The sequence below is a fragment of the Nesoenas mayeri genome (assembly GCF_963082525.1).
Source record: "Nesoenas mayeri genome assembly, chromosome: 2".
Classification (NCBI taxonomy): Eukaryota; Metazoa; Chordata; class Aves; order Columbiformes; family Columbidae; genus Nesoenas; species Nesoenas mayeri.
This window is the reverse complement of record NC_137543.1, coordinates 117819349-117831774: the sequence shown is the minus strand read 5'-3', so window position 1 is coordinate 117831774 and position 12426 is coordinate 117819349. Positions and strand designations below refer to the sequence as shown.

General features: G+C 45.6%; 1 protein-coding gene across 1 annotated transcript in view; it reads left to right on the top strand.

Moving 5' to 3' along the window:
* TMEM108 (transmembrane protein 108) overlaps positions 1-11090 on the top strand; it is a gene marked incomplete at both ends in the record, with an annotated part of 87614 nt that extends 76524 nt beyond the window's left edge. Inside the window, 2 exons of the mRNA XM_080339762.1 lie at positions 9338-9492; positions 10968-11090. Of these exons, the coding sequence (XP_080195888.1) occupies positions 9338-9492; positions 10968-11090 (278 nt within the window). The remainder of the gene's footprint in view (positions 1-9337; positions 9493-10967) is intronic.
* Positions 11091-12426: the final 1336 nt, after the last annotated feature.

Below are 12426 nucleotides of genomic sequence, written 5' to 3'. Positions count from 1 at the left end.
ATTTTGCTTGCTTTTTCTCTTTCCTTAAAATTCTGATTTCGGCCCATGATTCCAGGACCAGATGGAGAGCTTGAGATGGATAAGAAGCAATCACTAGACAGCTAACATGCTCACCAACCAAAGTGCTTAGATCCAGAATGTAGGACTACCATGTTTACACTCAAAGCATACTTGCTCTGTTGCTATTAGAAATCACTTAGTATTTTGGGGCCCACTGTTTGAGAGTGTAACACAAGGTTGAACAAGTCTGGAAGGCGAAGCAGCTTTACTTCAAGTTATTTAAGCTTGTAACAAAAAAATTGTACAAGTCTTTAATCTAGGAACCACTATACTCTGCTCTGGAATTGAGTTTTAAAGCCCCCTGCTAGCCCAAAAGATTAATGACAGTTGTTATGACTGTTACCTTAGGAAACATCAGTTTCCCAGCACAATAAAATATTCCATTGCAGGCAGTTTGTGAACTATGAGATTTTTAAAATCTGATAACAAAATTGCTAGTTTCCTCCATTTTAATTCTAACTTCACAGCTGCCAAGGGAACAGGAAGAATTTGAAATCCTGGCCTTCAGATAACCAGAAGTCAGCCACCTGCAGCACTAGGGCACGTTGGGTTCCCAGAGCTGGCTTAGGGTCTCATCATTTGACTCAGTTACAAAAAATACCTGAGAAATTATTAGAAAGCTCGTGGGTGGATGCCAGGGTGTCTCCTGCTTACCTGGGTTAGATCTGACAGGTATGACAACGTGTTCTCTGGGATTTCACTCCACAGAGCCAAGAAGGAGCCACTGAATGGGTTGTGGGCTGTGATTGTGCTGATCTGTCTGGAGCGAAACAAAAACATAAACATTTCCCAGCCTGTGCTGCTGGAGGAAACATAAAAGGGTGGCAGCCAATGATATTGAGTCTTAATCCTGGTATTTACAGCTAGGAGCTGTGCCGAGCTCAAGGCTAGGTGAGCTGACCTAGCCAGTCTCACACACAGCTGACTCCTGCCAAAAAGGACAGTGCTGCCCTCTCGGAGGCACAGCCACCTGGTCTTGCCCGTCTGCCTCTGCCCACACTTGACCTGACACCTCTCTGAGCCACTTTCAGATTGCTAAAGTGGCCAAAAAAATATTCACTTTGCTCTTTGGGATTTTCTGTCCACCCAGTAAGCTGAATCAGCTCCCCGCAGGGTCAGATGGGCACAAGACCTGGAGCGTATGAGGCTGTAGGAAAGCACACCTGGAGAGGGAACAGCTCTGAGCCTTTTGGCAGCTGCAAATTGCTGGATGGGCTCAGCATATTTGTTAGACTTTTACCTCTGGGACCACTGGTTCTGCTATTGCCAACGTGATTAAAACCATAAGTGATAACAAAGTTTAAATCTAGAAGATGGGCAATCAAAATAAAGAGAAACCAAAGCAGAAGTATGCAGGAGAACCTAGGGTGTAGCAAGTGCAGCATAATGAAAAGCAGCAATATATGATGGTTTGATGAATAGTGCCTTGTCTATCAATCACTAGAAAGAAAGGTTCAAATAAATCCAAACATTATGTATTGGGCCAGTATTCAAAAGGAAAGCTGATCTGGATGGAAAGCAACCAAATACAAACCACAAAATCTAACACCATACAGCACAAGCATAGGAAGCATAGCCAGTGTGTAAACTGGTGTATGTCTCTGCCTGCAGCGTGCCATATATGGGCTAATAACTAATGGTAGTTTTTGCTAGTAGTAATAATAATATGATGAGTCTGTTGGCAGGACTTCTAACCCAGTATTCTTGAAATAGTGGTGTTTAAACTTCTCTTCTTCTGTACCATAACAGTATGCGTTTGTAGGGCTGTGCCTATGCTGTTTCTTATATTTGTAAGCTTCATTTTAGAAAAGGCAAGTGTTATTTTGAAAATTGTCTTACAGCAGCTCTAATACAACTGTTAAAATGATTTAAATATTTAAGTCCTGCTTTTGGTACCACATTGCTGAGGACAGTCTTTAGTGGGATTCTCCTTTTAAAATCTGAGGATCCTCAGACTTATTTCAGGGTTGAAATGAATGGTAGGCAGGCATTTAAATGGAAGTAGGTTTTTTTGGATCTGGCTGAAGTGCCTGGGGAATTGCTTTCATCCCAAAATTATGTTGTTTAAACTACGTCAGAATAAAGTGGTGGTGTATAGGCATAGATTGTTCCTATAGGAGAAGAGAAATTATTTCCTCTGGCATCTGTGTGTCTTCTGGTGCAGGTGTGCGGTGTGGGGTGTGCAGTGTGGGTGTATGGTATGGGGTGTGCAGTATGGGGTGTGCAGTATGGGGTGTGCGAAGGGGACTGTCGCCACCTCCTGGGCACAGGCGCCTGCAGCCGAGGACAGAAAGCTCCCCACTGGCATTTGCTCATCATTTCTGGTCTAGAGGGGGCTGATGCTGAAGAGACAGATGAGGAGTACAGCCATTTGGATTTCTTTTCATCTTCGAGGGCTGAAAATGTTTTCTCACAGCTGTTGGGGGCATGGACTCAGGAAACACTGTCCCACTCCTGCCTTGGGATGTTGAAAGGTGGAGGTATCTCGGATATCAAGACTCAGCCCCATGGTGTGAAATGCCTGAGCTGCCTTAGGAGGGAACAAGCCACAGAGAAAGTCACTGAGGACTCCTCTCATGGGAGGTTGTTGCTGCCCCATAGCTGTGGGCTGGTGGCTCTGGTGCTCAACCTTCAAGGCTGCTGGCCAGACCCGCCAATGGGGACAGCAAGTCCCAAACTACTGCTGAGACATCTGTGAGAAAGGATGAGGTCCTGCACCAGGGGAGAGGCAGCCCCGAGGCACAGAAGTTACTAACAGACCCTGGAAATAAGTAGAAGGAGGTGAGGAGAGGCAACCGGAGCCTGTGTGTGGCTGCAGAACCACAGGAATCTAATTAACACAGCTCCCTCCTCCTGCTAATGAGGAGTGCCTCTGAGCTCACTTGCTGACCTCTGGGCTGTTTCCAGAGTCCTTGCAGAGCTGCATGGCAGCCAGTGCATCCCTCCTCTGCCAGGACCCCTTGTGCCTTTCCCCATAATCCCTCCCCTGTGCAAGGGGTGGCGAGGAGGCTGGAAAAGCTTGCCTTGTCAGGTGCTTCTGGGCACAGCTCCTGCTGCCCAAAATCGTCCAAAGGGAAAACACAACACGATGCTGCAGAAATTCATGTCTCCCTCTCGGACATGTGGTGCAGTAGGGCCCCACATGCTGCTCGCTGTCACACCTTCTATTGACAGGGACCTGTTACATGAAAACCTGTAGATGTTTTAACTTCGTAGCAGGAGAAGTGACCTGCTCGAAGGTGACCACAGGAGCCTTTGGCTCGTCTTCCCCACTGGAAGAAGTGCTTGGGATGCTGAGACATGAAGAAAAAATTCTTTCAGGCTAGAAAAGACAAAAGAAATTTTTTACAATGAGGGTGCTGAAACACTGGCCCAGGTTGCCCGGAGAGTTGGTCAATGCCCCATTCCTGGAGACATGCAAGGCCAGGCTGGACGGGGCTCTGAGCAACCTGATCTAGTTGAAGATGTCCCTGCTCATTGCAGGGGCTTGGAGTAGATGACCCTTGAAAGTCCCTTCCAATCCAAACTATTCTATGATTCTAGGAAAGACCCTGCCAGGTCCCACCAGCTCTGCTGGTTGCATGGGTCAGTGGCTATAGCACTAGCCTGAAGACCTGAGCTTCAAGAGCTCACCTGCTGAAATAAGAGATTGGATTTAGCCTGTCTGTCCTTACAGGATGTATTTCTGTAAAGATGCATAGGTTTTTGAGTCCCACTGAAACCCCTTAAAATGCTAGCCAGAAAAATAATGCTTTGAATAGGAATGTGCAAGCCATGTCTGCTGTGTGAACCCGGGGAAGTCATTTCACCTCTGGTACCTCAGCTTCAAGGTATAAATAACAAGGGTAATGTTAACGCCATTTGAGGGCTGCAAATATGAAGGACTCTCTATCATTACATTCCCAGAAAAGCAAAGTAATAGATAACATTGATATCAGTGTTTTCTGCATGTGACAGTTTAAGTTGTTTTGCAGTGTCCTTCAGGCAGCCTTGAACATTTTTGTGCGTGTACGTATGTGGGTGCCTGTCTCTTCAGGGCAGAACAAGGTACTATATGAATTCATTTTAAACCCCACTGTCCTGATCCTTGGGCTCCCAGCACTTACATCTCTCTAATTACAGAATGACTTGAAAAAACGTGGAAGAACAGAAAACTTGCAAATCAGATGCGCAGAAGTCAATTAATTCAGTCAGTTCTGCTGACACGGGAAAACGCGAGAGGAAGGCTGAGCCTCCGAACACAGACGTCAGCAGAACTCAAAGAATATATGAAGAATTGCCTTGGACCTAACCCCACTTAGCTCACATTTCATGCACTGGGATGCTTTCCAAAATTATCTCACCCACTTTCGTCATCACAAAACCTATGCACGTTTGCTTCCCAGTCTGAAGTGAGAGAGATCCCAAGCCCTGAGTCTAATCCCCAGCTGTGAGCTCAGGCTAAGATGGAGAAGAGCCTCTTGTCTCCAGATGTAAACAGCCATGGTCAATAACCAAATCCATTGTGATACCTGTATCACAGCTAAGGCTGTGCTACTATAGACAGCCATAGTAAATGAGGGAAATTGAAATAAATATGGGAAAACTACTATTTTAGTAATTGAGGCAATGGTTTTATAGAAATTTAGTTTATGTTATGATCTGCAGGCACAGAGAGGAGCAAATTAACATACTTTGGTCTCAATATTTCCTGACTTGCAAGTGCTTGCACTGTCCAGGTCTGTTAAGATCAGGTTTTACGTGGGAGCTAGAGACTGGGGGGCATATGCAGCTGTATAAGATTGGTAAAATATTTAAATGAATTGCAAGAAAAGACAGAAGACTGTCAGGAGACTGTAGGGAGTTGGTATGATCTCATTACACCACATTTATGAGGCCAGTATTGAACATGGTGTATAATCCTGTTGGTTTATGTTTAAAAAAAATAAAAGGATTGGAAGGTTAGTAAAGAGCCATGTGAATGATTCAAGAGCTGAGAAATGCAACATAACTCCATTTGTGTGATCATGTAGTCCAAGAAGAGGCTGCAGCCCACGTCTATTGGGTACATTTCTCACAGTAGAAACATAGTGGAAGCTTTTAATAAAAAAGACAAAAGGGAATTAAAGAAGTGGCAGTTGAGACTGGAGGTATATAGGTGACAAGGGAAATGTAAACCTGTCCCACAATAGATATTAAGCATTGAAACAAACTGTGTGGGAATGTGATGGATATCCAGTCACTCCAAGTCCTTAAATCAAGCTGGGTGTTTTCCCGTGAGATGTTCTATATCTTAAATACAACTTATAGGCTGGGGATGAAAGTTATCAGGCAGAAAGTCTCCTGCTGTACAGGTGAGAGTAGATGATGGACTTGTTTCCACCAGCCTGGAAACCTGCAGATCTAAGAGCATTTTGTTTTCCCATTTGTGGGATGTATTACGGCCTGTTTCATGGGTTAAAGGACAGATAATGCAGACATAATTTGCCTTAGGGCCAGAAAGAGGCCAGCATCAGAGCCAGAGCTCGTCAGCAGTTCATAGCCCCAGAATACGTGGGTTGACTTTTCTCCCTCCAGAGTAGCAGCAGCTCAAAGGACATGGGTTACAGGGGAACCCTGTTCCTAGTGTTGTTCTGGAAGCAAGCAGTCCTTTTGCTGGCTACATTAATTTCACTAAAATATGCCCCCCAGAAGGTAGTTAATATGAGATGAAGAAGGAACACCCTCATTCCAAACCTGCTGTCCTTTCTCTCACTCTTAAATCAGGTCTTCTCTCCTTTGGATTGTGGCAATTTAAGCAGACAGGCTTCTGCTAAAATCTGTTATATTTAAGGAAACTCAGGAACCCATTTTCCACAGTCTTCCATCCGTTTGCTTGTTTGTGCACTGAGGTCAGAGGCCAACAGCATAATTAAGGAAAAGATCATTATTGCTGTATAGCAACCATATCTGCACCTGGCAAGGCTGTTTCCTGCTGGCAGAAGCAGAGATCTCTCTTGACTCAGTGTCACCAGCTTTCCAGCCCCTAAAACCAAAATCTAGTACTTCTCTGTCAGCAGACACGACATTTTATAAGCTGTAAAACTTCAAGCTTTCAAAATATTTGCACAGCAATGGAGTTGGCTTTACTGGGGCTCTTGTATCCTCAAGCAACTTCAGAAATGCTCTGTGCCTTAGGGAGCACTTAGAATCATAGAACAGTTTGGGTTGGAAGGGACCTTCAAGAGTCATCCAGTCCAACCCCCCTGCCATGAGCAGGGACATCTTCAACTAGATCAGGTTGCTCAGAGCCCCGTTCAGCCTGGCCTTGAATGTCTCCAGGGATGGGGCATCGACCACTTCTCTGGGCAACCTGGGCCAGTGTTTCACCACCCTCATTGTAAAAAATTTCTTCCTCATGTCTATCCTGAATCTCCCCTCCTTTAGTTTAGAACCATTACCCCTTGTCTTATTGTAATAGGCCCTGCTGAAAAGTCTGTCCTCATCTTTCTTGTGGGCCCCTTTTAAGTACTGAAAGGCTGCAATAAGGTCTCCCTGGAGCTTTCCCCAGCTGAACAACCCAAACTTTCTCAGCCTGTCCTCACATCAGAGCTGTTCCAGCCCTCTGATCATTTCTGTGGCCTCCTGTGGCCCCTCTCCAACAGGTCCATGTCTTTCCTGTGTTGAGGGCTCCAGAGCTGGACACAGGACTCCAGGTGGGGTCTCACCAGAGCAGAGCAGAGGGGCAGAATCACCTCCCTCAACCTGCTGGCCACGCTCCTTTTGATGCAGCCCAGGACACAATTGGCCTTCTGGACTGCAAGCACACATTGCCGGCTTATGTCCAGTCTTTCATCCACCAGTACCCCCAAGTCCTTCTCCATGAGGCTGCTCTAAATCCCTTCATCCGCCAGCCTGCATTGGTACTGGGGGTCACCCTGCCCCAGATGCCAGGACTTTGTACTTGGCCTTGTTGAACCTCATGAGGTTCACATGGTTGAGCTTGTCCATGTCCCTCAGGATGGCATCCCATCCCGCAGGCACATCAGCTGCACCACTTGTTGCTGGAGCACCAAAAAGCTCCACAGTCTGTTGGCTCTCGCTGGCAGTAGAGAGGATGAAATGTATGTCCTGCTTCACCTTCTAATCTTAAGGAGGCTGCAGGCTGGGCTGGGACATGGAGAAGGTAGCAGCAAAGTAGGGAGCGAAGATGCACCCTTGGGGAGGATGGGCATTTCCCTGCACAGGGGGAGCAGTTCTGGTGGCCCCCACGAGGTGCCTGCCTGCAGCACAGCAGCTGGAGTCTCCCTGTCGGGCTGTCAGCAGATGAAGTTATTGGCGGTAGAAAGAGTGAAGCAAGAATAGTCAAAGATAATAGTAAGTTGGATGATGACCTGCTGTTTTTTAAAACACGAAGGAGCAGTGCAGGAGATTTTTCTATTAGTTTTGGAAGATTTATAGCATCGGCTCACCTTTCCCTTTGAATGAGATATAAACTGCCTGAACACAAACTCATTAAATTTTTTTCTTAGTAGCTTATTCTTGTGTTTTTAAATAGAGCTCTAGCCTTGCACTTTTGTATTGCCATTTTATGTGGGTAGATGGGATAAGAAATTAGACCCATGGCATGTGGGTAGCTGCAATGTTTGTCAAAACAAACAAAGCAGCTTTGACCTCTCTGCAGTCTTTTCTTTCTTCTGGGCTATAATTCTAAGAAATAATTTTTGCTGTAGCTAAGAAAATAATATGTTGCTCTGCTTCGTGAATATTTTCTCTCCTCTACCATGAGGGGTTTAGAAATAATGGAGTGGATTTACAGCAGGGCATTCCCTCTTTCACAGGTACAAATCAAAGAAAGTCCCTGCCCAGCTACCTGTCTGTCTGTATTAATCAGGTAGATTACAAGCACAACGGGTTAGTTAATTCCACAGGTGTAAGATGAGCACACAGGGCTTATGCGCATCTCCTCTGAACAAACCCTTGTGCACACCTCAGCTTCTGCCTGAGCAAGGACCAGTGGGAGCAGAAAGTTTGTTACAGTGAGTTTGCTTGACTTTCCTAAAATTGCCAAGATTACCCATCTGAATTGCAGCAGAGATGACTAAATGGAAAGCAATTCCAGAAAATAATATTCCACCAGCCTCATGTTCGGCCTGCCTGCTGGGCGAATGTTATTCTGGCATCTCTGCGGGCCAGGGGGTGCTTGTAGCCTTGAGACCAGACAGACAATTTGGAACAGGCTGCCCAGGGAGGCGGTGGATTCACCATCCCCAGAGGGGTTTAACAGATGCAGAGATGAGGTTCTTAAGGAGGTGGTTTAGTGCCAGTGTTGGGTTAGTGATTGGACTCTATGATCTTGAGGGTCTCTTCCAAACAAAATGATTCTATGATTCACTTGCTGGTCACCTCGTCTTGCCTAACTGCTCCACTTTAAGCTCAAATATTTCACCTTGCAAAAGCTTAAGTGTCTTCTGCAGATAAGAAAAAACACCCCTAATGGCCTGGCAAGAGTGGGGAACGGATTACTCTTATCCGTAGATCCCACATACTGATAGAGCTGATGGAGACAGGCAGGAAAACCCCAGCTCTGGCAATAATGCTCCACTGGAAGCGTAAGCTACATGAGACAGGTGCTGGAGGGGATCTCCACACCACCTCACCAGCGCCTCATCCTGCCCAGGAGCCCATCTGTTCCCCTTGCTGGTCACTGATGTTTTGGAACATGGTCACAAAGTAGCCAAAACCCAAATTATGAGTGACGGATGACAGAGCCCAGGGATCAGTGGCACTTCAGGGCAGAAGCTTTTGGTATTGAAGATGTGCAACCACATTGCATTTATGAATTTGGTCTTGGAGCCTAGAACAGGAGTCTCTCACTGCCTATTTGCTAATGTGCTCATCACTGCAGCATCTGCACGTGCTTGAAGCAAAAAAGATCTGCGCAGAGGCGTCTCTTGCGGTCCTGGGGAATGCCCCCTCTCCTAGAGGCTCTATAAATCCCATTTTAGGTATTAAAATACCATCAGTTCCAACACCAAAGCTTTTCATTAGCCAGGCAGCCAAATCTTTAAAATTATAAACTCACCTCAAAAAGAAAGTAAACACTCTGTATCCTGCCAAGCCCAAAGCCTCGTCTGCTTGGCACAGATTGTGACTTAATTGTGTGGGGTTTGTTAGGAGAGAGCTTGATCTGACTGAGAGTGAATGGTATAAATGAAGGTCACCAGCCCTTTCCTTAAGTAACGTAAAAGAATCCATGATACTCATGAGTCCTTACTGAAAGGAAATAACCAGATTTTTGTCACGTTTCTATTGACAGCAGTTCTGCTGACAGTCTGCTGCATGAGGAGGAAGAAAAAGACATCTAACCCAGAAAACAACCTGAGCTATTGGAATAATGCTATTACCATGGACTACTTCAACAGGCATGCTGTAGAGTTACCAAGAGAGATCCAGTCCCTGGAGACTTCAGAGGTACCTCACTTGCAGAAATAGTGTCTGAAAACTGTAACTGAAGCCATGCTGGGAGAAGAGGAGAGGAAGTCATATTAATAAAGCCTTGAAATCCCTATGCGTATTCAGGGAAACAGCTTTTCAAGAAGGACTCACCCCTACATATGTGTAAGATGGGCTAAATAAGTCACCAAAAGCAGATTGCCACCCTGTGCCCAGCCATTGCAGATATGTTCTGCATTGCTGTGTGGTCACAGGAGTTAACTACCTCTAGGTGAATTTGTTCCTGGGTTTCTCTTCGTTCTGAGCCCAGGGCCAATGTCTGGCCACACCATGACTGCTTAGGAGAACACTTTGGGCTGGCTTGTTACTGACAGTCAGTCCTTCTAATCTGCCTGTTGTCCATGTCCCACACAGCATCAGATAAAGGGGGTAGCAGGCATTAATAATGCAAATTAATTTGGTGCATTTATGTCTCGGGAGCTGTCTATGCCTTCTCAAATACCAGTTCAGTGAGTGAATGTTCCCAGTAAACGAAGGATCAAAACATCAATTTATGAGAGTGTGTGGTAGTGGTGTATACACATCAGCCTGTACTTAACAGATTGGACCGATCCAGTGGGATTATTCATGTATTGGTAAGTGATCCTACAGATAGAAATGTATTCCCTGGCCTCAGAGACAGAGAAGAATAATTTAACTTAGTTCAAAGGTATTTAAAACCTAGAAACAGTAGAGAGTTTGGATTTATGCTAAAGTGATTTTCAGATCAGCTAGTTGACTAACTCATCTCATTAAATTAAAACAAAAAAGTGTTTGGAAAGGAACCTCTGAGATGTGATGATGTGATTAGACCAGCACTCGCAGTTGCTTCATTAATCCCACTTTACTGGCAATCATGTTGCTCAAGCTAAGGCAGAACCTGGTCTCGGCTTACCAAGAACTGAATGATAGGCCCACACACATATAGGATGATCTCCAAAAGCTGTTGTCTAAGTCATTTAAACCTGATTAGAACATGACTAAACTGGGGCATGCTTGGGTAGTTCAGAACCATTTTTTATGGTTTTCTGACCTTGAATAGAAGCTGAAGATGCATCTTTGAGCAGTCAAGGTGAGCTGATAGACAGGAAGCTGTTGCAATGTGTCATGAAAGTGAAAGGGAAAAAAAAAAAGTGAAAGGTCAAATTCTGCTACGGGACCTGAAGTTTGGTGCATCTGACTTCAGAGTCCCCAGGCTGAGAAAGAATCAGCCTGACTATCAGAGGAGCTCTTCACTCACAGCTCCTGCTGCCTGAAGAAGGGTAAAACTGGCTCATCAAACCTAGCTCTCCAACAACTGGAGCCCCCAAAATTTAGGCACTTTTGGAAGACTGGGAGAAGTGATAAAAATACCAGTCCATTCCTCCCATGCACTGGCACAGCAGAGTGCCCTATGTGCTCATGGGGGGTGAGGGGTGGGAAGTGCTCACCCTGCTTCTCTGTCTTTCTCCTAGGACCACCTCTCCGAGCCACGGTCTCCCGCCAATGGCGACTACCGTGACAGCGGGATGGTCCTCGTGAACCCCTTCTGTCAAGAAACACTATTTGTAGGACATGAGCAAGTCTCCGAAATATGACCCCGCAGCTGCCCACGTGTTGCAGTTTCATCTCTACTGTCTCCAAATTATAAATAAATATATATATTATAAATATAACCTTTGTGTAACCCTGAATTACAAGAAATGTTTTCAGCTTTTCTTTTCTCCCTCAGAATTGTCAACCCCTTTTTTATAAGTGTGGTAAAACTTTACAGAACAAACTGTGGCTTTATAAAATAAAGGTATTTCTAAGCAAACCACCTGCCATATGGACTCTCTTCTTCACCGTCATTTACAATCTGCTGCCGAATATACTTGGTCTGGAAGAATATTGGGGAAGGCTAGTTTTGGTGGAGGAAGCATGTGTTGGGTACAGCATCCTGCATCCTACACAACATCATGCAGCCTGGCCATGAACATTCCTGCTCGGTGACTGTCCCTCCTCCTACTGTAAAATTACTTCAGTCCCTCCTGTCCCTTAGACTGCTAAGCTGGAATACAAACCAGACAGGACCATCTCGGTTGCCAGAAGCAGCCCGTATGGTCCATGCACCAGTCTTGTATCCTTTGTGTGACTCTGGCAGTGCCTGAGCACCTACTGGGATGAGCCCTTCAGAGTCTCCCTTCCAGCTGAATGCTACCAGGGTCTGCAGGGGGAGAGCAGGGAAGCTGGGTTATAGTGAGATGACAAACTAACCTGCTGTACCTGTGGGATCCAGGCCGTGTGAGCCAAGGGCAAACCCCTCTGGGTAGTAATGTTGCCCCATAACTTTGTTATGTGTTGCCTTCTTCAGACTTAAACAGGAGAAACAAGTTCCAGTTTGAGCTCCAAAAGTGTTTCACAGGAGCAGAGACCAGAACGACCTTTTTTCCTGCATAAATCATAGAATGTTTGGGATTGGAAGTGACTATCAAAGCTCATCTAGTCCAACCCACCTGCAATGAGCAGGGACATCTTCGACTAGATCAGGTTGCTCAGAGCCCCATCGAGCCTGGCCTGGAATGTCTCCAGGGAATGTCTCCATCTACCACCTCTCTGGGCAACCTGGGCCAGTGTTTCACCAAATGTCCTAACCACGCTACACATTGGATTCACAACTGCTCTGCTCCAGCCCAACGAGTCCTGAATTATTTCCTGCAGAGCAAACAGCCTTAAAAGATGGCATGTAGAGTGTTCCTTCAAAGGAACAGAAATGTCCTTTAAATTTATCAGCAATCTTGAAATCTGGTGACAAGGAACTCCCACCAACTGAAGCTGCAACTTTGCCCACATTTCCACTTCCTCACTCTTTTATTTATCTTGTGTGCTTAGACTGCTAGCGCCACTGAATCAAGTTGCCTCATAACCCCTTCTTCTCTCTGAGACTTTCCTTCC